Raw genomic sequence first — 25,782 nt, 5'->3', positions numbered from 1 at the left:
AAATATGCCAACTAGAAACCTGGATGAGCGATTTCTACTGATGCTTATTGTTAATAATAACATAACAGTCATTAACCATCATAACTCTATATCATTCCCTGTCACAGAGAGCAAGGCACAGGCATGTCCAAAAATCATCCCGGAGCATACATTCCCCGCCCATCACTTCCCATCAAGTCTACGTTAATGTGCAGAAGCACAGGTGCCTCCAACGCTGTCCCCCGGCCGCCCCCTAGGAAGCCCCTTGGCGGAAAGTCACTACTTACTGCGCCAGCCGCTCGCGCACAGGTGCTGCCAACAGCTCGCAGCAGCTTCACCTGTGCGGCCGTGCCCCTGCCTTGCCCAGCAGCAGCGCCCGGCGGGATGGAGGAGGGCGCACAGCTGCGATCGGCAGGTTGCGTGGATCAGGAAATTAGGGCAGGCGGCGGGGATTGGAGGCGCTCGAGAGCCAACCAGCGGCCGGCGGGGGCCCTCGTGAGTCACCGGCGGCCGCCGCACACAGGAGCTGGGCGGTTCGTATAAAAGCGTCGTGGGGACACCCTCCCCCTTGTGCATGTCTCTGGCTCGCTACTCCCCACTAGCCTGGGCCGGTGTGCGTGCTCCCCTCCTTCCAGCCGGAGCTGTCTTCCCTGCAGGCGGCCGGGCAAGGTGCCGAAAATAGGGGAGCTCCCCCCGCCCCACCTCCGCGGAGGCTGCTAACTTGTTGTGCGCGCAGCAGCTGCTGCACAGTATGGGCACGTTCTCGCTCCGGGGGCTCTGGCTCCTGGCGACGCTCTGCTGGCTGCTGGTCGAGCGCGGCTCTGTGCAAGGTGAGTAGCGATCGTGGGGCTCGGGGCGTTCGTATGTGGTGTCCCTGCTCCCTCCCCTGTGTCTCGGCCCTGCAGCCGGGCCGGTAGGGGGTGGGCGCGTGCTGTTGAATTGACACCAAGCCCATTTTCACGTGAGGCACCTCTGCGGGGACAATGGGGATTTAGTTCCTTTCCCCACCCCCGGCGCGTGCTGGGGAATCCTGCCTCCAGTCAAACTGCACGTAGGTTACTGAGCTGCTGCAGCCAGAGGGTCCCACTGGAGGAGAGCAGGGCGCGCTCAGGCAGGCTCGTGACGAGCCGTGTTTCGGGGGGAGGGCCGCGCAGGGAAAGTGGTGGAGGAACTGCTCCTCCTCCATAGCGCCGCAGCTCAGTAACAAGCACGGATCCTGTCTCTCCTGAGCGTGCAGGAGCATGGGAAAGTCGGAGCCCTGTGGCCTGAAGACCTGGGCAGAGGAATAGCTTATGGAGGGGAGTACCCCTCCCTCCTCTCCTACGTGGGGGAGGGGGGAATGATTCTCTGTCAAACCTGGACTTCCCCACTTGCCGTGGATTGGTGGTAGGTGGGCCCCAATCCCTACAGCTTTATTAGTTTGCCATCCAAACAATAGACGCTGAGGAAACGACTTGAGTTTTGTAAGAGCCCATTACAGGGTTTCACTCTACTTACAGTCCCTGCAAGAAGCATGGTAAGGTTCACAGAACTTGTCACAATAATAGGGGCTAATTATACTTGGATGCCTCCTTATTCCAGCTGTAGGATGTTTGGGGAAAGAGGCTGAAGGGCTTGCATAATACAGGGTGGGGGAGAGGGAGACTGTAGTGTGCACTATGAGCTATCCAATACTGTATAGCTAAATACTGAATGAGTATATTTCAGGAGTTATCTAGTGGTTCCTGTGTTGCTCTAACAGCTAGTGACACTAGCCCTAGCTCAGGCCAACTACAGTTGCTATTTTTGTGTAAATGCTTTTTTGGTTGGCATTGTGGGGAGGGAGTGAACTTTGAGTTTATAGCCACAAACCTGAAAGAACAACTTAGACTTAATTATCCTGAGTGTGTTTATGCCCATATGTAAGTGAGTCTTTTTTAAACTGTTCTGCCTATAGCTGCTAAACCAAAAAGCTAACACTTGCAATGATACCTTGGTATTGGTCAGCCAACTAGACATCAAATCAAAACCACTATCAATTAGGGTTCACCACACCTGTTATGATGACTTGCATTGTTGCTGTCTGGCAACTGCTGCATGTACTAGCTAACTTGAGATTTTTAGGATTGGGAAATGGTGGGTTAGTTGGGAGAAAGCATGGCATTTTCTAAAATGCCACACTGTCAGAGGTCTTGCTGACACTGGCAGTCCTCCTTACTTCAGGAAAGGGACAGTCAACACCTCCAAGCAGATCTCCTTAGTCAGTATCAGCACTTCATATGACAAACTCCTTGCCATAGAGAAAACATGAAGTAGCTAGAACTGCTCCCAGAGATAAAGGGAAGAGCATGTAATACTCCCTCTACTGTATACAAAGTAATAATGAACAGCATTTCTTTCTAATCTTGAGTGGTGTAATAGTGATATCACTGACAAAGCATGACCTTAACAGAAGCATTGAGCCCCTCTGCTCACAGCAGGCTCCCAATTGAGGTGTGTGGGAGAGAGACTTGGGAGGGTCACAAGTTTCCCCTCTAGAAAGGGGGAGTGCCTGACTATCACAGGAGGATACTCAATATAGTAACTGAAGACTTCTGTTCCATGTAGGCCTCCTAAATGCTGCTGCAGCAACAGGCCCTGGATGGGAAGCAGGTTAGGAGAGAAGCAGATGGTTGGGTGGGATCCTTCAGCTCATCCCTGCCAGCTTCCCCTGCCTGGGGCTGTGCTGAAGGTCTGGGGTCAGGAGGGGATGCTGTCTGGTTGTGAAGGATGGAGGAGCAGTATTTAATGGGTGCAGGCTTTGGCTTTCTGCAGGCTTGTTGCTGTACCAGTCATTCTCACTTGCCAGGACCTAGCTCCTTGCCTGTTTCACTCCCCTGCTGTCTCTGCAGAAGAAACAGACATGCTGGAGTCTGGTGGGGAGTCTAGAAAGGGCTGGGTCCCAGCAAGGACAATCTGGGTGAAAATCAGTAATGTTAGAAATAGCTTTTTGAAAACTGCTAAATGCCAAAAATAAAGGGGTGTAGCTATGTACATCTACAACTGAAGTGGCTTAGGCTGAAACCAGCTAAAGCAGTGGGTAAGAACTATTGGTCAATATAGACCTCCTGGTATGAACAAACCATAAGGTAAAGGGGCTCATGCATCCAGAGTCAGTCAGATGGTAATAATCTGTAATCTCGAAGTACTTAACATCAAAACACTAAAGATGTGACCTTGCCCTTTCATGCCTATGTCCCAATATAATCAGCAACTTCTGCTTCTAGGTTACTGTTGCTAGCTAACTGCTTGCAGCACTTCACAGAACCCATTCTCAAAGTACTATGCAAACTCTAAGCATTAGCTAGCAGTATCTAGTATGTAACAAATCGGGAGGGGGAGGAAGAAATCCAAGGTAAAGGATAGCTCTGACACTACCCCTGTGTGTGGCAAAAGGCAAGTACTTCTGAGTCTAAAGACAGAAATGCATTAGTGTCTGTAATCTGAAGGCTCCTCTGTGGGGTGTAGGCCATTCCTATTCTAGTGCCAAAATAACTTAATGTAAAGTCATTTGAAGAGCAGCTGTTTTGTGTAGCTGGTTCAGAGCCCTAAACCTGGAAGTCTTTTGGAACAAAACACATCCTTAAATAGTAAAGGTTAACTACTTGTTCCTACAGACTAGTACTATTACTTAAATTAACTGCTGCAGTAGCGATTAAATTGAAGTACCAAGTGATTAAATTTCCCCTGGAGTTAAATGCATAAATGCAGACTTGCAGATAATGCAGATGTCACTAGAGTTGCAGTAATGTGTTCTATGTAGATGTTGCATCTACAACTAGGCATGCTTTCTGAATGTGGTATTAAACTTTGTTTTTCTTGAATGATCCTATTTTGGCATGGGAATGAAAGGTCTAGTGTTGGGACTCATCTCATGCTAGATTATGACCTGTCACTATCTTCATCTGCCCCAAACAATAGCATGTTTGCTTCTGACTACCTGCCCTCTCCACTGGCTGGTTAACTTCTGCATGACATGCAAGGCTGGAGTGGATAATCATAGCAAAGATCTGACTAAATCAGTTCAATATAACTAACTGGTATTTCACTATTGTAATATGTTCTATAAAATGTCATGTCATGACAAACTAGATCAGTTTGATTAGATCTATCTGCTTGTCAGACATTGTAGCAATGAAAGATACTTAAACTGTTAAAGACAAGTTGCATACAAAACTTGAAATACATTGGCTTCCTAATGTAGGCTATTTGGCAGCACAGCATGCATTGACAACATGATGTTCTGCAGGTGAGTTTGCACTTGCCTTCACCCAATTTGTTCTGCCAGTACTTTTGGGACCACCTGGTGGCAAGTTGATGGCCACCCCATGTTATGCAGTGGACTTCCTGCTAACTAGGCCCATGTCCACACTACAGGGTAAAATCGATGTTGTTAAAATCGATTTTATAAAGCAGGCTTTATAAAATCGATTTTGCGCGTCCACACTAGGGCTACTTACATCGATGTTGAGCGTCCATGTTCCCTGGCGTCCATCTTTTCCCTGAGCGTTGCACTCTGGGTACCTATCCCACAGTTCCTGCACGGGTCCCTGCCCTTTGGAATTATGGGTTACTAGCCCAGTGCATGATGGGATCAAAGTCCCCGTCCTGGGTGGTTCTGGGTACAGCCCCCCCCTTCCTGTAAACGGCACACAGTCAGTTCGCGCTGTTTTTACTGGCTGCAGTGAGGGAAACGCCATTTTGCAGCAAGCATGGATCCAGGTCTGCTCTTGTCCTTGATCGCGAATGCTGTAAATAATTCACACATTCTCGTTCTATCACTGCTGACCCATGATGCAGAAATGCAAGAGAGAATGCTTGAATGCGGGGACGACAGCGATGACGAACTGGAGAACGAGTTTTCTGACTCCCCGGGCCCCTGCACGTTGGAGCTCCTGACGGTTACGGGTGAGGTTCTACCCGTTCCGCGCCGCTTTTGGGCACGGGAAACAAGCACTGACTGGTGGGACCGCATAGTCCTGCAGGTGTGGGACGATTCGCAGTGGCTGCGGAACTTTCGCATGCGTAAGAGCACTTTCTTTGAACTTTGTGACTCGCTTTCTCCTGTCCTGAAGCGGCATAATACCAGGATGAGAGCAGCCCTCACAGTGGAAAAGCGAGTGGCAATAGCCATATGGAAGCTTGCAACGCCAGACAGCTACCGGTCAGTCGGTAATCAATTTGGAGTGGGCAAATCTACTGTGGGGGCTGCTGTGCTGGAAGTATCCAAAGCAATCATTAAGCTGCTGCTTCGAAAGGTTGTGACTCTGGGAAACGTGCAGGCCATTGTGGATGGCTTTGCTGCAATGGGATTCCCTAACTGTGGGGGGGCCATAGATGGAACCCACATCCCTATTTTGGCACCGGAACACCAGGGTGCCCAGTACATTAACCGCAAGGGGTACTTTTCGATGGTTCTGCAAGCCCTGGTGGATCACAAGGGACGTTTCACCAACATCCACGTGGGATGGCCAGGAAGGGTTCACGACGCACGTGTCTTCAGGAGCACTACACTGTTTAAACGGCTGCAGCAAGGGACCTACTTCCCTGATCAGAGAATAACAGTTGGAGATGTCCAAATGCCTATTGTTATCCTTGGGGACCCAGCCTACCCCTTGATGCCCTGGCTAATGAAGCCATACACAGGCAGCCTTGACAGTGCTCAGGAGTTGTTTAATTACAGGCTGAGCAAGTGCAGAATGGTGGTAGAATGTGCATTTGGCAGGCTTAAGGCGAGATGGCGAACGCTTCTTACTCGCTCAGATCTTAGCCAAACCAATATCCCCTTTGTCATTGCTGCTTGCTGTGTGCTCCACAATCTCTGTGAGAGCAAAGGGGAGGCCTTTATAGCGGGGTGGGAGACTGAGGTAAACCACCTGGCCGCTGATTATGCGCAGCCGGACACCAGGGCAATTAGAAGATCTCACCAGGATGCTGTGCGCATCAGAGAAGCACTGAAAAGTAGCTTCCTCATGGGCCAGGGTACAGTTTGAATGCTGATTTTCCTTTCAATTGATTGCTGCCCTCCCCGTCTATGCGGTGTTGCTGCTGCAAGATACTTTGCCTGCAGCATTCCTCAATTGCTTGCTTAGGTTACTTGCAAGAGCTGTCCATTGGAAAACATATACTTCTGTATTTCCCAATTATTACCTACCTCCACCATTAGCTGCTTCCGTCTGCTGCTAGGCACAGTACCTGCAACCTTCCTTAACTGCTTTTTTATTGAAAATAAAGTTACTACTATTTGTTACAAGAATTGTGTTCTTTATTTAAAATCAGACCCTTTCATCAATCAAGCATAATGTTTGTTGTTACAATACTGTGCATGAAATTTCATAACTCATTGTTCTATGGGGGACGGAGCGAGGGAGGTTTGGAGGAAGGGGGAGGGAGGTTTGAAAGAAGAAAGTGCATCAGAGAAGACAGAACAAGAATTCTCATGGACCAGGTTACGGTATGGCTGCTTTCTTTGTTTTCCCTGTATTGCCCATATCCCCAATTGTCAAATCCTGATGCTGATAACTAGCTTCCGTGCAGCTTTCCAAAGCTGCTTGCTTTAGTTCATTACCAATCTACAGTCACACTGACTTAATAGCATGACCTGAGAGTAAAAAATAGGCAAAGGTGCCATGGTAGAAGTTTGGATCATTAGAGGAGGGAAAAAACAGGACACAAAGGGCTTTTCAATCTAATGAAAGCCTTCTGGTTGGAGTGTCCGCAGCGGTGGAGGGGGCTGGTGCAGAGAGCCTTCCCCCACGCGTTCTTACACGCCTGGTTCTGGAAGGTGTGGGACACGGTGAGTACTGAGGGAGGTTATACACGGGCTGTAGGGGCATTCTGAAACCACGGAGCTCTTGCAGCATATCGCGGAGGATGTCAGTCTGATCACGAAGAAGATCCAGAGTTGCTGCTCGCCAGCGCTGATCTTCCTGCCACCTGACATCATTTTTGGCGTCCCTCCTGTCTTCGCGTTGGTCCCTCCTGTCTTCGCGTTCACTGGCAGCCTCCCTGTACTTTGCGACCAATTGCTTCCATTCTCCCTGCTGAGCTCTCTCTGTACGGGTTACTGCCATAATTTCGGTGAACATGTCCTCACGCGTCCTCCTTTTCCTCAGTCTTCTTATGATACCCCCCCACGTAGATGAGAAGCGAGAGGGAGGCTGGAGAAATGTGCAGCTGTGTGTGGGGGGGTGGGGTTTGGAAAGAGTGATAAAAGAATCATAAGAGACACATTTCACACAACCATGCATACAGTCTCTCCCCTCACTGACCTGTGCCTGTTACCGAACCTTGAACATTTTACTTTACCAAAAGGTCACCTTATGATTCCTTTAATACTTATTGCTTGTGGCTGAGGACAGAGAGTTCTGCTCAGACGCAGGTCAGGGGAGCACACAGACCATGTCCGGAGAAAATGGTAAGTTAATAATGGCTAGTAATCCCTGTAGTAGATTGTACTGGTAATCAAGCTACTCTCCTTCCCTGGTTTGCTCTCGCGTTCCCCAAACCACCCAGCAAACCGCAGGCAAGGAGCCCTGCTTGTTCGGGGAACGCGAGAGCAAAGCAGGGAAGAAGAGTAGCTTCCCGTGGTTTGCTCTCGCGTTCCCCGAACCACCCAGCAAACCGCAGGCAAGGAGCCCTGCTTGTTCGGGGAACGCGAGAGCAAAGCAGGGAAGAAGAGTAGCTTCCCGCGGTTTGCTCTCGCGGTCCCCGAACAAGCAGGATGAGTCCGCCCTGTAACAATGGAGACTTTTCTAAAAACCACCTCATGGGTCACTGTTTTAGGAAAGGTTTTTAATCTACTTGGTCAGTGACTCTAAGTACAGGTAGTGATTTGAAGCACCCAGTAAAAAAGGCTTACATTAAACTGAAGCTTTTAGTAAAAAAAATTACACTCACCAGAGGATGGTCCCTCAGCTTCATTTTCTGGAGTACTGCCTTGAGATGGCTGGCAGGGAACCTCAGTAAGGGTGAGGAAAAGATCCTGGCTGTTTGGGGGGATAAAATGCTCTGTGCTCTCTGCTGGAGCCTCCTCCTCTTGGTCCTCATCATACTGATCATCGCCATCAAATAAATCTTCCGTAGTTGCAGGAATCACAACGCCCACCTCTGAATCAACAGACAAGGGGGGGTTCGTCGTTGCGCTGTTCCCCAATATTGCGTTAAGCTCGTCGTAGAACCGGCATGTTTTGGGGGCAGAGCCTGACCTGCCCTTTGCTGCTTTGGTCTTCTGATACGCCTGTCTGAGCTCTTTCACTTTCACTCGGCACTGTAACGAGTCCCTGGTATGTCCCCTCTCCCGCATGGCATTAGAAATTTTTTCAAAGGTTTTCTCATTTCGTCTGCTCGAGCGCAGTTCTGAAAGCACTGACTCTTCTCCCCATACAGCTATCAGATCGAGTAACTCCTGTGTGCTCCATGCTGGAGCTCTTTTCCTATTTTCAGGAGACTGCATTCTTCTCTCTGCTGCTGAGAGCTCCACGCTGTGCAAGCAGGAAATGGAATTTCAAACTTCCCGGGGCTTTTCCTGTTTACCTGGCCAGCAGAAGAGTACCTTTACCTGTGTAGAGCGGCCACTAGAGCACTGTGGGATACGTCCCGGAGGCCATTAACTTCGATGGCCGTCCACACTATCATAAAATCGATTTTAAAAAATCGATTTTGGGGTTACTCCTCTCGTTTTGATGGAGTTCCAAAATCGATTTTAGGGACCCTTAAAATCGATTTTATGCACTCTGTAGTGTGGATGGTTACAGCTTTAAATCGATTTAGAGCTCTTAAAATCGATTTAAAGCTCTAGTCTGGACCTGGCCTAAGTCAGCAAGTTGACTGTGCTCTTGTGCTATAATTGAAGAGACTTTGTATATCGGCTTGTAGTTCACTCATCTAGAATAGATTGCAAACAACAAATGGTGTGGGGGTTTCTTGTAAAAGCTAAAGAATAGATGCCTTCTACTAGCCTTGATGCCAATAAAATAACTTGTCAAATGATGCAACAAACAAGGGAGAAGACAAACTCTTGCATCATGCTATAGTTGCTCCTCTAGACCTTAAGAAACAAATGTGAGCACACAAGACAAGGCTTTTGCAACTGCTAGGGAGACTGCTGCTGTACTGAAGCAGGTACTAGGTTGATATCAGTGCCTGTGGCATAATGTGATTATCCTATGAGGAATAAGGTCAGTCAGCTTCCATAGAACAAGTTGTATGGGGGGAACCTACTTATGAAACATGTACAGAAAGCTGTAGCAATTCCAGCTTGCAAACAGAATACATAATAGTGCAACAAACTATACATTTGTGCCCATCTTTCCCTAACGCAAACAATTCTAGTGCAGAAAATAAAACTAATGGCTTCTAATTTTTGAGGTACTGCCTTCAAATCCTATTGACAAATACTTCACGCTTCTAACTAAAACCAGTGCCAAACAAAGGCAATCTAACTGAGCTGCCCATGCACAAAAGGTCTGCATGAGGCCCAACACTATCCTTGAACTTCTATGGTTAAAACTTAAGAGTGCTGTAAACTAATACTAAGACCATATGCCCCTCATCCTAAGCATGGGGAAAAGGATGTGCACCTATTCCTTAGCCATGAACATGTGCTAAAATTGAACTTGGGTCCAGAACTATACTCCTTGATGCTGGGGTAATGTCACAAAGGATGTGGTAGTCATGTAAACATGTAACTTACAGGGACCTGGTAATAGCTCATCTTTCTAACTGGTGTTAACACTATCTGCTTTTCCTTTAAAGCATTTTGGGGGTTGCCTTTCTCTCAACAGTTGGGAGACCTAGTGATTTTTTTAAAGTAGTTTGTTCTGCTGCCCTAGATTTGAAGCTCTACTAACCAGCAGAGTATATAACTAGCATACTATTGCCAGACTCCTTAATTTCCATGTAGTAGGAAACTCTTCACTTCCACAACAGAGCTGAAAGCTAGCCTTCCTCCATATGCTGTCACAGACATAAATAGGCTGGGCTCCTTTCTAAAGCACCTAACTGAAGAACACAAGTGTGTGAATGCCACAGCTGTCAGTCTTGTTGCAGGGGCAGATTTGTTTTGGAAAAAGTCTCTATTTCTGCCATAGAGTGAGGTAACATGAGATACTGGCATGGAGAACATCACAGGATATGACAAGTCATTTTTGAAGCTTCCTAGGGTTAGTGGATTTCAATCCACTAAACCTCACCATGCCACACTTGACCAAACAGTCTAATTAATAAAATTTTCCAAACTGTAAGAAAAGAACTATTGTATAGATCAGTGATGCAGAGTGAGACACTTGCATTTGAAGTCAGAGCAGGTAATCTTTCCCACACACTACCTACTTTTGCTTCCAAGTAGAAAGAGGCTTTCTTCCAAGTGTCCTGTATCTAAAACATCCCTGAAGCAAGTATTGCCTTGCAAACTGCAAGGCAAAGACTGCAGTCCTTTAGCGATAACGACATCATTCTAAGTCTCTGGCCTCTTGACAACTCAGTTGATATCAGTGAACTTCTTCGCTAAATTCCTGAGTCAAATGTGGGGTCCACCTTGTCTCATAACACTTCACACTGGCCTGAAATGATGCACTATTAGCAATGAAAGCCAGTGGCTCTCAACCTTTAGTCTGTTGTACCCCTTTCAGGTATCTGTCTTGCATACTTCCAAATTTACCTCCCTTAAACTAATTACAAAATCAGACACAAGTGTCACAGCACACTATTACTGACAAATTGCTTGCTTGTTACCATTTAATGATAAAATCAATTAGAATATAAATGTTGTACTTGCATTTCAGTGTATAGCACATAGACAATGACTGGTTTCTATTGCTGTATGGAATCTTAGTTTGTACTGACTTTGCTAGTGCTTTTATGTAGCCTGTTCTAAAATAAGCAAATGCCTAGAGTTGATGTGCCCGTGGGAGTATATGTACCCTTGGTGGAGAACCACTGATCTAGCTGCTAATGAACACCAAGTAAGCATTCTTAATGACCTCTACAGTCTTTGTGAATCAAGGGATTCAGTTCTTGTCCCACTATCTTGAGCAACAGCTTCCAATGCTAAACTGACTACAGTAAAATGTACCTGTAGTAGCTTGACTAAACTGACCTTCTTACCTCAAGGTGCAAGAGCAAAATGTGAAGAATCTCAATTCCAGTGCAGTAATGGACGCTGTATAACTCTGTTATGGAAGTGTGATGGAGATGAAGACTGTTCTGATGGTAGCGATGAAAGATCCTGTGGTAAGCCCTTGTACAACTGCCAAGTCTTCCTTGAGTAAGAACTCCATTGGTGGGGCATAACAGTCTTACTTAGGAGAAGAGTTCCACTAATGCTAATATCTGGCTAGTGGTGAGTAAGCCAGGCAGAGGGAGGAAGTCAATGGGCTCAAACTAGGGTCTTATAAGAGATCCAAATCTAATGCAATTTTGGTCTTGTTCAAGAATAGTGTATTCTCTCACAGGTGTAGCTTGAAAAATTGCATTCAGGCTTCTGCAGGATTGAGTCCAGGCAGCTATAGTGCCCTAGCTGAACCTCAAAACTTGTTCTGTCTAGTCCAAGGTAGTTGACCCCTCCCATGGCTATAAAGACATCACTTAAGACAGTGACAAATTTGAGCATAAAGCTCAGTCTCTGACAAACATCTACCTAGATGGTTGAACAGCTTAAAATCTATCAAGTACTTCATTTGGCTGCCCCATGAGGCTATCTTTAGGGTTACCCCTCTTTCCAAATATGTCTGCAATGGTGGTCCATAGCTCTCATTGTCCAGAGACAATCTTCTTTTCTTAGAGTTGTACAAGGAAACTGACAACTGGTCAGCTTCCTTCTGTCCAAGCTCCTTACAGCTGCCTGTGCAGTCCTAGACCATTTTGTCAGCAATCCCTTGACAAACATGGAGCTGAAAAGGGGAAAAACTAGCTAGCATGCTGTTGCTTGCTTTTCTCCTGCAGTGTACCTCTGAACTAGCTACATATTTTTACTTCAAACCAGTTTACCCCTGCAGTGCAACTTTGCCTTCAAGAATTTGTCAAACCAACTCTTCTAAATAACAAATCATAATAGATTAATATTAGTGACATTATGGATTACAGCCTCCACTTCCTTTCACCTAGCACATCAGGTAGTATTAAATTCCCCCGGTATCCATTTCCAGCATGTCTAGTCACATGTTGACTAATCACTAATTAAATACAATACTTGCATTTGTTAAAGGACTGAATTGAATTTCCTGTGCAAAAGAGGAACACTGTAATCTATATTGCAGATTTAGCTCTTCAAAAACAAGAGTTTTTTAAATGTCAGAGCACCACATTAGGTGAAATTTCATATGCCAGCAAACATGTACTTTACAGTGGCTGTACATCTCTGCTACACCTACTTTTTAGCAAACATCTTGGTCAGACTATTCTTAATGTCAATAGTACCATATCTGTCAAACAAATATTGACAGATTGCAGCTTCCTTCACCTTCCCCATAACTGGAAATGGGAACTGATGTTCAAAGGTAACATCTTTACTACCAAACTAGACTTCTCTTGCTGGCCTCTTGAAAGCAAAAAGTTGAAGTGCAAAAAAACCCAAAGGCTGTTACTTTCTACCCAGGCTAAGTACTTGTGTATACACTTTAAGCTGTAATGCAGAGGTGAGAACCACTCTAATTCAGTCAGACTTTATTGAATTCCCCCTTGTGTACAATTTAGAATTCTTGCCTGTTAGTCTAGATTAGGCTGAAGTATTAACACTTCAGACTTAAATCTAATGTCCACTGATCAACTCAAAACTCATGAATTGTTGGCTAAATATTGGCTGGATTGCTGTACCTGTGCAATATCTTACAAATGGGTACAAGCAGATGTTTGTCTTGCGTCTGTAATAGCTTAACTTTTTGAAAAGGCCACTTTCTTTGCATCCAATATACTCAAACTATTAGTGCTTTATAAAGCAGCTTTGAGCATTATCTTCATTCCTCCCCCCGACAGTGGCAATTCTTTGAAGGCTGTAAAAACATCTCACTGCTCATAGCAAACATATTAATTGGTACAACTCTCCAGAAGTTCACTCATAACAGAGTATCCTAAACATCCATTAGGCTTGCAGTAAAATGCTCATGGCATCTAAGGTCCTTAATCATTTTAGGAGATTAGCTGTTAAGATATAATTATATTTAAACATACTGGAACTCTTACTTTGCAGTAAAGAAGACCTGCGCTGAATCTGACTTTGTGTGCAGCAGTGGTCAGTGTGTCCCTAACAGGTGGCAGTGTGATGGGGACCCAGACTGTGAAGATGGATCTGATGAAAGCCCCGAACTGTGCCGTAAGTGAGCCTATCACTGTGCTGACAATCAAATTAATCTGAGCAGGAAAACAATCTTTCAATCAAAAACTGTCCATCTTGTTGCCTGTCATCATAACTCCTAGGTTTAAAACTAGCCTCTTATTCTAAGCAATCAGTTGCCTATACCTGCTGCTCAAGCTTTTCCCCAAGCTACCCTCGATTTAAGGTACTAGGGTATTCTCAGCTCTACTTGCAAGCCCCTTCAAGGAACAGTCTTCAGAGTTAGAAATGATCCTCTCAGGAACAGGAGAGACTTCAGTGTCGAATTTTAATCTTTTAGTACCTGCATAAAGCCCCCATTACCTTTGTAATCCTAGGGAGACCTGTGGGCTACTAAGGCTGTTACATTTCCACATAAAAGGGAATCTGGAACAGGGATATCTGTAATAGAATGTCTGAAGATGTTTGAGCATGTCCTGGAATTGCCTTGTCCTCCTGCCATTGATGCATTCTGTAGACTCCAATTCAGTTCTGGGAACCAGAGTAGGAGACTTTAACTCAGTTTCTAACCCTCTTGATTGTGAATACAGCACTCTAAAGGGAACCACATAGCCCTGGCTGCACCTGAAAGTCAGTTCATGTACCTACTGCTACAGTATTAACAAAGGGGAAAAACCAAGTAAAACTTTCATGTGACTGCACATGCAGCCTTAACTGCCTTCTTAACTAACTTAACCCTACCCTGTATCACTCCTCCCCTGAGAATGAAACAGTAAATCTAAAATAACTACACATGCCATACAAATAGACATCAGAAATACCATCAGCATAATTCATAAGGTAACCTGTAACTCCATAGCCCAGACAACCATTCTTCTCCTAGAAAGACCTAAAGCCCTTCTCAGTGACCATTAGAAATGGTCAAAGTATTAGAACAGACTCTACATTTCACTTTCCACTGTCCATGCCAACAGCAGTCAACCTACAGCAGCTTTGCTATTTGTGAAAGTGTAATGTCAGGATTTAAACACTAGTCTGAATCCTAAACTGCTTTCAGTAGAAACTTTAAAACCTAAACTCTAGACCTCCTAAGTAGCTCTTGAAACTGACCCGTCTCCCCAAATTCAATCCTCAATAGACATGAGAACATGCCGGGTAAATGAAATCAGCTGTGGTCCTCGATCAACTCAGTGTATCCCTCTGTCCTGGAAATGTGATGGTGAAAATGACTGTGACAGTGGTGAAGATGAAGAGAATTGTGGTAAGGGAAGAAACACAGCCACTGCAGAGAGCCTGGTAGTTGGTACTCAAACTGTAATTCAGATTTCATGTTAGGAGGCCGTGTTTTTGCTTAGAGGAACTTAGCCTTTAAAATTTGTTCATTTTGGTCATGCTACACTTGTAAGTGCTGCTAGGGGTCTAATATCAGACAAATTTAAAAGTCACTTATGCAGTTGAACTTGCTACAGGACTGGGAAGAGTAGTGTTTGATTATATGATGTGACTATACTAACAAACTCCAGTTGAGTTTACAGAATTTAGTTCCAAGAGCACTGGTTGGCTATTCTACACAGCTAGTTCATCTTCAGGCCAAGTACATTTGGGGAAAAGCTAGACTGGACTACTACTTAGCAGCCTGTATATCTCCATACTATTATACAGTTCGTTGGAGAGCAAAACTAATGGCATTTGCTTAGTGGTGATCCACTCAATACTGTAATACTCATGTAGCTAGTCCCTTGTCATTTGGACTTCATAAAGCTGCTGTTCTATAAAGCCTCATGGCAGATGGCTTTAGCTGCTACACTAATTTACCACCTTCTAAACATGTACTAAAAGGGCTCTATCCCTAGATTGACAGCAGCTTATTTTTCTTAACATAGATGTTACCAAAGATGATACTAAAATCTAGCTTTCCCCAGCCTGTGCTTGCAAAGTGTGCAGAGCAGAACTTCCTCCCTGTTCTTCCCCACTGCCTTTCAGATGTTAAAGAACCAACCCATGTATGTCATGCTGGTAGCACTGAATGCACATCCTCTGTATTTTGTTGGGTTGAAGATGCAAGGCACAGTGCTAAAGCTCACATTCTAAAACCAATGTCCTTCTAGTTGATACTCTAAAAGTGTAAGATTTAGATGCTATACCAGGCTTCAGAGTAAAGGCTTGCATTGGGATAGATTACTAGAATTCCCAAATATGGGAAATGAACCTAACAAACTGACTGCCAATGGTTCTAATGACTGCAGTGGCTGACTGGAATTTCTGAAGTAAATACTTGCGTAAGTGATCTTCACTGCTACCTTTTGTAAACTAGTTATGTCAATGAAGTTAAAAACCTGGTGTAGAAAACCAGATGGTGCAGTCATAGGTCTAAAATCCTGACACTGACTGAATTCCCTCTCTTACCAGGCAATGTAACTTGTAGCCCAGCAGAGTTCACTTGCTCCAGTGGGCAATGCATCTCCAAAAACTTTGTCTGTAATGGCCAAGATGACTGCAGTGATGGTAGTGATGAACTGGACTGCACACCACCTACTTGTGGAGCACATGAATTTCAATGTAAAAGTTCTAGCTGTATCCCTATTAGCTGGGTATGTGATGATGATGCAGACTGTTCAGACCAGTCAGATGAATCTCTAGAGCAATGTGGCCGTCAGCCTGCCCATCCTGTGAAGTGTTCTCCTAGTGAAATACAATGTGGCTCAGGAGAATGTATTCACAAGAAGTGGCGATGCGATGGAGACCCGGACTGCAAGGATGGAAGTGATGAAACAAACTGCCGTAAGTAACTGAGCATTGGCCTGCTAAACCCAGGGTTGTGAGTTCAATCCTGAGGGGGCCACTCTAGGGATCTGGGGCAAAATCAGTAGTTGGTCCTGCTAGTGAAGGTAGGGGGCTAGACTCAATGGCCCTTCAGGGTCCCTTCCAGCTCTGAGGCATATCTCCATATATTTATATTTAAAAGAGTGAAATTCCAACTCATTACCTCTTCCATCTTTCAATCACTGGCTCTCCCAAAATGTCTTAAGGCTTCAAATACTTCTGTAACTGAGTCACCAAGACCGTCAAGATTCTAACTCTGCAGCACTTCTTTTCAGCTTCCCGGACTTGTAGACCAGACCAGTTCAGATGTGAAGATGGGAATTGTATCCATGGTAGCAGGCAATGTAATGGTATAAGAGACTGTCTAGATGGAACTGATGAGGTCAACTGTAAAAGTGGTAAGAACAGAACTAAGTAGCAAGACTCTCCTCCTCCTTTATAATAGGATTTCCTAGATTTTTGTCTAATGGCCTTTCCCTCATCCTGACAGCTGATCAGTGCACTGGATCTGGCAAATTCAAGTGCAGAAGTGGGGAATGCATAGACATCAGCAAAGTGTGTAATCAGCAGCAAGACTGCCGGGACTGGAGTGATGAACCCTTGAAGGAATGCAGTAAGTGAGCCACCTGCTTGGAATGTCACTCAACAGGCTTGAGACTGAGCCTTGTCTGCAAGAATCAGACAAAAGGCACTTGCACTAAGTAACTTTCTATGCTTGGGATGCTAGTTAAAGATTAAAGGATCTTGCTTCTAGTTAGAACTGAGCAGTGGCTTGCCTGTATCTTAACTTAAGTTTGCACATAACTGAAGTGACTAGTAGGCTGCTTTATGCCTAGTCACAAACCAGGCTGCAGATAACTGTAAAACATAGTACAGAAACCTAGCTCCAAATAGCACTGAGCTTCTCTTAGCTGAAGTCTGCAGCTGGTTCACTTGATGTACTTGCAGAACTATCTAATGTCAATAACATGAACACCAACATGCCCTATAGGACTCTAAGCCTGTTCCAAAAGGAGTGTTGGCCAGTACTTGAATTTCTAGTGTATTCTAGAACTAGTAGCCTTCTAATGTAGATGGGCATGAACAGCCTGAGATTTCAATTAGATACAGAAACAGTTGTGGCAACTTTAACTGTATTCCAGACTTGAATGAATGCCTGGTGAACAATGGTGGATGCTCTCATATCTGCAGAGACCTAGTTATTGGGTATGAATGTGACTGCCCAGCTGGGTTTGAACTGATAAACAGGAAAACATGTGGAGGCAAGTATCTACTACCATCTTGGCCCCTAAATGAGTTAGTCTTATTGTTTCAATACTAACTCTACAGTCTTTCTTAGATATTGATGAATGCCAGAATCCTGGGATCTGCAGTCAAATCTGTATTAACTTAAAAGGAGGCTACAAATGTGAATGTAGCCGTGGTTATCAAATGGATCTAGCTACTGGAGTGTGCAAGGCAGTAGGTAAGCACAACTTCCAATACTGAATTTATCAGGAGCCCAAAAGCGTTAGAAATATAAGAAAAGGTAGCTTCTGAAGAGGCTATAACAAAGGTATACCAGAATTACTGCACCTGGCTGGTGACCTACAGTATATGACTTCCCCATAGTAAATACACTAGAGGATTGATTAAACTCTGCCCAATGAATTGGGTTCAAGGATTTACTAAATCAGCCTTTGTGCTGTTAAGAGCACAAAGGCTGAAGGCCTCACTGCAACAAGTCACTTGAACCATCATTCTTTGTAGGGTACAGGAAATCTTCTAGCAGCACTTAATTGAGCACAATACCTCTATCCTGGTGTGATCTTGGATATTGAGAACACTATTTGGAGGCAAAGGGAAAAATAGTTGGCAGTCTTTCAGGTTGAGCTATAAACTGCAGGAGACCTGTCCCTCTAAGCACTTATTGCTGGTGTGAAAGCATAGGGGAGCCAGTGGAGGCTGATACTCTAAGATCCTACTAATATCTCAGAACAGGAGTCTAGCAGTCACCATGTGCAATCAGCACTGTACTCAAAGCTTCTAAACATCTGGGATGATACTAGGGTATATAGTAAGAATGGTTTGTCAACTAGAATAGAAGGTAACTTCTAACTTCACTTCCAGGAAAAGAACCATGTCTGATTTTCACTAATCGTCGGGACATCAGGAAGATTGGCCTGGAAAGGAAAGAATACCTCCAGCTCGTAGAGCAGCTAAGAAACACCATAGCTCTAGATGCTGATATTGCTGAGCATAAACTCTTTTGGGCTGACTTTAGCCAAAAAGCAATTTTCAGGTAAACAACCTGCCTGCTTCAAACTTTAATCAAGTGTTTGTCCTCCTGAAGTTGTAGCTCTGAAAGTGGCTGGCTAAAGACTTCTAAACTTTCTAACTTAAGTCAGACAAGCATTCTTGCATACAGCTTGAATCTCTAAATTCCTAATTTCAGTAACCATAGCCTTGAAGTCATCCCACTCCTATTCAGTGGGATACTCTTAAGTTGTGCATGTACCCCTGTACTGAAGTTGGAGTTGCAGCCAAAGTATGAGCACAATTTGAGGACATCTGTTCTGACTGACATTTTTATTTGAACTAAACTTTGAACAAAAGGCAGTGAGCATCTTGGGTCTAGTTTAAAATCTTTCAATTTTGAGGCTAGCTACTTAACAATCCTTATGTTCAAGATTTGTACACATACTCCAGACTGCTACTGGAGTATCTCTTCTGTTTCAACCACCATACACAAGACTAAATCTAATCTTTTCTCTTCCAGTGCCTCACTTGATAGTCGTGACAAGGTGGGCAAACACTTAAAAATCATAAGCAATGTACACAGTCCTGCAGCAATTGCTGTTGATTGGATCTACAAGAACATCTACTGGACTGATTCAGCTTTAAAGAGTATCTCAGTGGCTAGTCTTGATGGTGCCAAAAGGAAGGTTCTCTTTAATACAGACCTAAGAGAGCCAGCCTCCATAGCTGTGGATCCTCTCTCTGGGTGAGCATTACACTGTACAACAGACTAGTACCAAGATGACTTGGCATTATACTTACCTAGATTAGTAAGCAAACTACAAAGCAGTAAGCTGAAAGCTGTTTAGCAACAGGCTGGCAGAACATAACCATTTGAAGGTGACAGGCTGAGCACACTGGAGGATGCTTGGCTCAGTCTTGTATCAAACAGTGTCTAGATTAAGTCTAGACCTTCCTGTAGCTACAATAACATGCAAGAAGCAATACTACTCTGTATGTAAAGTAATTTAAACTACAATATAGTTAACTGCAGACTGCCTAATGACTTGATTCTTTACAGCTTTATGTACTGGTCTGACTGGGGTGAACCAGCCAAAATAGAAAAGGCAGGAATGAATGGACTCAGTAGACAGCAACTGGTGACAACAGACATCCAGTGGCCTAATGGAATTGCACTAGGTATTTCATGTTTTTGCAAAATTTCCCTGGGAGTCCAAAATTTCAGTCCTTCTGAAAGACATCAGATCTTCAAGAAATCTCAGTTTGCAAGTCAAGACTCCCTGGAAAGCTTGTGGATGGTAACAATGAGAAGGCATCGAACCCATAGGATGCAGCCATGGCCTCTAGGCACTAAGCATTCAAGCTTCTGCCACTGGCTTTTGACCAAAGCTGGCAATTTTAGAATTGAAAGTCTTTTGAAGTGTTCTCCCCATTAATGGTAGTTTTACCATGGCAGATGCTTGCAGATAAAATGCTACCTCATTCATGAGGTAGCACCAACACATGGAGTACCATTGTAGTGCCATAATTAAGGCAAGTATTTGTTGTCTCCATCCAGAGAACATCAATCTAGGTGCTGCTGTGGTATGCAGCTGCCTTCTCATATAAATAGTGCATTTTTTCTTGAGGAAACCTACCAGTGGAAGCTGGGTGCACATGCACTCTAGATGGCATTTGTCAGCTCTTATTAACCCAAGTTAAATACCTTCAAAGGCAATCTGAATAGTGAGGCTTTCCAGGTAACACAAGTGCTTGTCAGATTCAATGTGCTAAAATGCAACTTCTCTCCTCCTAGATCTTGTAAAAAGCCGCCTCTACTGGCTTGATTCAAAGCTGCATATGCTGTCCAGTGTGGATCTGAATGGCCAGGATCGTAGGATTGTGTTAAAATCAAATGAGTTTCTTGCTCATCCACTTGCTCTAACTATATTCGAGGTGAGAATAAGTCTCAAAGCATCCCAGTAGGGAACTGACTGTAGGCTCTCTTTGAAGGGGCAAGGTACAGCAAGAGACTCTAATAGACTGCAGAAAAGCTGCTGCAGTGGGATTACTGAAGCAGAGTGGCAAATACAAAGCTGAATGTATTCTAAGGCTAGTTATGAAGTTTAACAACTTCATGTTATGGTTGAGGCAACATGAGTGATCCTAATCTAGCTGAACTGCATAGATACTTCAGATTACTTGCACTCAATCAGTTACCATGCACAGGGGAGAATTTATCCATCCCTGGTGGTGGACAAACCAAACTGGTCCCAACCATAATAGGATGCAATAACTGTCTTCTAGGACCGTGTCTACTGGATTGATGGAGAGAATGAAGCAGTCTATGGTGCCAATAAATTTACAGGATCTGACTTGGCTACACTAGTGAACAACCTCAATGATGCTCAGGATATCATTGTGTATCACGAGCTTGTTCAACCCTCAGGTACTAGATGTAAACTGTGGCAATGTTAGACTTAAACTTCTGCCTTGCTACTATTAAGTAGATCTTAAAGAAGCTTAAATCTCCCCTGTAAGGGAGTGAGGTGGGAGATGAGCTCAACCTGGCCAAAAAGCACTAAGCAGAACTAGCACTACAGTAGAGGTGATGGTGCAGGGGGCTGTTTAGAGGTCTTCTGAAAAGAGTAAAGCTGTATAATGTGGCTTGAATTCCATGGGCTAGAAACTGTCTGGTATGTATGGACTAGCAGTATATGTTCTGCCATGTACCAATGCTAAACAATTGTCTGCAAGACTAAAGCACTAGTCTGATTTTTTTAAACTGACTGTGCCAACAGGCACAAACTGGTGTGATGAGACCATGAAGAACGGTGGCTGTGAGTATCTGTGCCTGCCTGCTCCCCAGATAAACGACCACTCTCCAAAATATGCCTGCACGTGTCCTACTGGATACAAACTGCAAGATGATGGCCTAAGATGTAAAGGTAAAGTGACACAACTGAAATTACTGTAGAGGGGACCTAATGAGGGACTCTTGCGCAACCAAGACTAACTGTCGGGTTAGAGCATTACTGTAGAACTTAAGGCTCTACTGTTCCCACATGAGTAACATTTATGTGGAGACTTAAACTGTGGTGATCTAACTGAAATACAAACTCTTGCAATGATCATTGCATTACCTGCAAGTCTGTGCCTGGCTTCTGCATATTCATCACCATATCTGTGAGCAGACCTTGTGCATTCCATCAGAATGGGGATGGGGGTGCTGACTGAGTTAGCTGGAACTTTCAGAGCCATCCACACCTTGCCTAACTCAGTGGTTCTCAGCCTTTCCAGTCTATTGTACCCCTCCAGGAGTTATCGTCCATAGTGCATGTTTCACCTCACTTAAACTAATGGCCTACAAAATCAGATCTAAAAGAGAAGGGTCACTGCACACAATTACTAAATTGCTTTTTCTCTGTAGAGGGGGGTGGGGGAGAAATTTTAGTTTGTATTGACTTTGCTAGTGCTCTTATGAAGCCTGTAAAACTAGGCAGCTAGCTAGATGAGTTTGCATACCCCCAGGTATATCAAGGTCTTCCAGAGTACATGTACTTCTGGCTGAGAACCACTGGCCTAACTTCCAACTTCTGTAACTAATCAAACTCTAATGGATACAGGCTTGGGTGGGGGCTTCACTTAAGCTTCAGACAATAGCAGGGAAGTGTCAAAGTTGAATACGCTCCTACTCTGTTAGGAGTTAACAATCTCCTGCCCAGTTAGTCTAACTCACTGAATGAGTGGCCCTCAGACTGTAGTTATATGGCAGGCAAAGCTCTGTACAGGAATACAATTCCTATAGTAGCTCCTTAAATGACCAGAAGAACTTAAACTAGTTCAAGAGCACACTTTACAACAGGTGCATGGCTACTTAATGAACTCCAGCAGAATATCACACTGTGATCAGCACTCCAAAAACCCATCCATGTATGACTTGATTTCAACAGCAATCACTGAGGAGTGAGCAAAAACTCTAAGTGTCCTGGCAAACAGTGCCTACCTAGCTTACATATTACAGCTTTGGATAGCTACCAACAGGCCTCTATAAAACTTGAACATGTTTCACTAAGTAGTGAAACACCAGGAATCTGGTTCACTTCTGTATCAAAGCTTTAACAGTAAAACTGATGTATTCTAAATCTGGAGTAACAAACTTTTGATGCAAGCTATTGGCTTCTATGTAAAAGGCATATTTAACTGTCCAACCATACTTCCCAAAGCATCAGACTTCTGAGCAAAAACAAACCCAGCAGCTGAGATTGCAACTTCCTAGCAGAGTAAACCTATCGCATCCTCAGTCAAACTTGGTCCAGTAAAATCTAAAAGCTGCATGACCATTCTACCATCTGCTAAACACTAACAACCACAGCTTAATAGCAAGTTATTTCAGAGCTTCAGGATTAACTGGGTTCTTGATTTATAACCAGTTCTAGGTACTGGAACTACTGTGGCTTACACTGAGACAAAAGATACCAGCACAACAGAAAAACCACCAGCTGTTGGACCAGTTCCTGGAGGTATTGGTCCCAATAACTCACTTTCAATCATGCATTAGTGACTGAGCAGGGTACACAAACTGGCTTCAGACAACTTGCATGCACAGGTTTCACATGTTTGTGCTATCATGTGAAAGCTGAATGTGTTCTCTAACTTAAAAGGCAAGTGAGTAGTGCAGTGTATTAAGGCTAGTTCAAGCATGTGTCCTCTTGTGATAGCCTAGCATCCCATGTTGGCCATGAAAATTACCAGTCAGGCTTTTTCCCTAGGGAATGCAATTTCATGCAACTGCAGAAAGTGGAAGAGTACTTAAGGGGCTACATGCTCTGAATTCATTCTTTACTTCTCACTAGCTCTAACAATGAGTAGAGAAGAGGCGATTCTTCACTATGGTCTGAGGAAGCTGCTAGCCTTGGGCTAAATTTAGCCAACATAGCAGTGAATAATTGTATGTATGCCTCTTCTAGGACACAACTTCAGCAGTGCAGTGTCAGAAGTCAGTTCTGCCAAAGGAACTTCAGCTGCCTGGGCTATTCTTCCTCTGGGTAAGTGTACTTCGGTGCAGTGCTCTGATGTACCCAGCCACCCTACAGTAGGGTCTAACTCAACATTCCAAGGGATTGACCAGTCTGAAAATAAGTTCCTCAAAATAAAGATGCTTCCAAAAGCAGGATGTAACATTCTGTGACATCAGTGCTAGGGGCACTCTCAGTTTTAAGAGGCATTAAATCTGCTAGAGTTGAAACTAAGCCCATTTAAAATTACTCCATTTGTGACATCCCATACAAAAGGAACCATGCACTTGTAAAGATCTAGTCATTCAAGTCTTGAGCATTATCACTCTATTTCTCTACCTACATAATCTGCTATCATATTCCAACAGTCACTGCATGGTAACTGGTCTTATTGTAAGTAAGGATGCAACTAGGAAAAATATAGTAGCACATGCCTGTCCTAAAAACTAGTTGAGAACAAACTTCTGGCTGGCAATGGCTTGCACATATAGAAGAATTAAAACTGGACTATTACAGGACTTTGTGTTTGACATTCAGCTAAAAAGATTTCTAGTTTGGCTTAGCTCACAACTTCTCTCTTTATTTCAGTATTACTGGCACTGGCAGCAGCAGCAGGTGGCTACTTCATGTGGCGTAACTGGCAACACAAGAATATGAAAAGCATGAATTTTGACAATCCTGTCTACTTGAAAACAACTGAAGAAGATCTCACTATTGATATTGGGAGACACAGCAGTTCAGTAGGACACACTTACCCTGCAGTAAGTATGGATGCTTGGTTTGGGAGTCAAAATGGCAGTTGGAGATTATGCTCTTAGTTGAAGTCTAAGATGCAAAATATTGACTTGGTTTCTAAAGTAGTTACTCCTGACAAACTTGGCCAACCTTTCTATAACACAGTTGGATGGCATTGTCAGGTCTGAAGTGCAGATCATTTCCTTTCTAGACTTCAGTAGGAGACCAAAGGAAGACCCATAGCCAAAATACTAGGCTGAACATGGCAAAATAATGCCACAGCAGTTATGATATGCCACTTTCTAGGCAGCTGAGACCAGGCTTGCCACCATGCCCAGGCAGCATGTAGAATTCCTGGCGGATACCTGGTACATAGCATGCTCAATACCTTACAGCTCTATCAAATGAGCCTTGCAAAATATAAGGCTGCAACAGGGATGTTTGCCATACATTTGAATGGCTTGCCACCAAGCTAGTTACTCTAAGCAGGGGTCCCTTTACAATGTCCCTTTATCAGTATTAATTGGCAGGTGAAGTGAGGCCAGTGCCCTACATACTCTTGGGGTATGGGAGGGTAAGTGGTTCTAGTAACATGCAGAGCAGCAAGCCTGGCTTCATCACTGAGTGTTTGGTAGTAGCAGTGCAATATGCTTTAGATGTCACTTTTAAAAGGAATGTTTTACGTTAATGTAACACAGCTCTAGCTTGCCTCTTTCCAAAGACAAACCTAAAACTCAATCTTGCAAAGATACAAACTGTAGAAGTCTCTGGAAGGACATCTTGCGCAGTATGAGACTTTTTTTCTTGCAACCCAAGACTTGCTTTTAATACACATTTGCTCCTTCCATACAGATATCAGTTGTAAGCACAGATGACGATCTAGCTTGATTGCCAACTAGAGTGTTCTTGTTCTACAGTCTTTTTGGATGGTAACAGGCAAGTAGCTGAAGATTCTTCCAAGATGGAAAAATGAAGCCTTCTGTATGTGTGGAGCAAGCTTGTGTAAATATCTTATACAGATTACCAGAACTCTGTAAATATCTGTCCAATTCAGCTTTTGATGGTTACTATTTATCTGTAACCCTGAATTTGTCAGTACTACCACTGACCAACTATTTAAAGCACTTTCAATAGAAAGCCATATTCCAGGAACAACTTGTGCTATAGTGTACCACCTGTACATATTTGTATAGGCCACTTGTAAATATTCTTGAACAATCACTAAGCACTTTACAATTTACATTTGAAATATTTCAAACTTTTTTCAATGGTTGGGTCTCTGGCAATAGGAGAAAACAGGTTATTCAGATAAATTGCCAAAAATTTGTAAACATGTAATTTTGTACAAATTGTGAATCTTTCCTGCCTCAGACACCTTAGGGGTGTACAGAGGATGCGTGCTCTATCAAAACCACTGTAAAGTTAAATGCTAAAATTAAAATGTTCACTGCACATGACTAGTCACTTTGACTCTTATTATAAATGGAATTAGAGCAGTTTTGGGGGTCCCAGCTAGATATGTCACTTGGATCTTGGCACCTTTCCTGTGAGCCTAAAGCAAGGGGAAATACTCTTCTTTCTGTCCTAAAACTCAAATTGGGAAAGCTAATCTAAACTAACTTTCCAGTATCTGTTTTGGCAGTACCCCAATAGCTAAGACATCTACCAGATCTCTGCAGCATTAGCAGAATGCATAAAATTACAATGTAAGTAATAGATCAA

The 25,782-nt window shown here is 44.0% G+C and overlaps 1 protein-coding gene across 2 annotated transcripts; it reads left to right on the top strand.

The window, feature by feature from the left end:
• Window positions 1-464: 464 nt before the first annotated feature.
• On the top strand, window positions 465-24,948 carry VLDLR (very low density lipoprotein receptor). Of its 2 annotated transcripts, XM_050944272.1 has the most exons (19): window positions 465-809; window positions 11,110-11,229; window positions 13,184-13,306; window positions 14,406-14,528; window positions 15,677-16,048; window positions 16,366-16,488; window positions 16,581-16,703; window positions 17,233-17,352; window positions 17,430-17,555; window positions 18,200-18,371; window positions 18,849-19,073; window positions 19,389-19,507; window positions 20,124-20,263; window positions 20,615-20,756; window positions 21,109-21,255; window positions 22,741-22,830; window positions 23,278-23,355; window positions 23,914-24,086; window positions 24,913-24,948. In XM_050944272.1, exons 1-19 carry the CDS (start codon window positions 731-733, stop codon window positions 24,946-24,948), a joined length of 2,631 nt encoding a protein of 876 aa, XP_050800229.1. In that variant the 5' UTR covers window positions 465-730. The 2 variants fall into 2 exon arrangements, with proteins under 2 accessions (XP_050800229.1, XP_050800230.1); XM_050944273.1 differs by lacking the exon at window positions 22,741-22,830.
• The last annotated feature ends 834 nt before the right edge of the window (window positions 24,949-25,782 follow it).

Source organism: Gopherus flavomarginatus, chromosome 3 (assembly GCF_025201925.1).
Source record: "Gopherus flavomarginatus isolate rGopFla2 chromosome 3, rGopFla2.mat.asm, whole genome shotgun sequence".
NCBI classification, from domain to species: Eukaryota; Metazoa; Chordata; order Testudines; family Testudinidae; genus Gopherus; species Gopherus flavomarginatus.
The sequence above is the reverse complement of the archived record's forward strand: the minus strand, read 5'-3'. Positions and strand labels throughout refer to the sequence as shown.

Excerpts from the sequence above, each read along its gene's own strand:
- VLDLR (XM_050944272.1), top strand. The coding sequence starts at position 731 with ATGGGCACGTTCTCGCTCCGGGGGCTCTGGCTCCTGGCGACGCTCTGC. Across the intron at positions 810-11,109 it reads CGAGCGCGGCTCTGTGCAAG|GTGCAAGAGCAAAATGTGAA; the intron begins GTGAGTAGCGAT and ends TCTTACCTCAAG. Across the intron at positions 17,353-17,429 it reads AAACAGGAAAACATGTGGAG|ATATTGATGAATGCCAGAAT; the intron begins GCAAGTATCTAC and ends AGTCTTTCTTAG.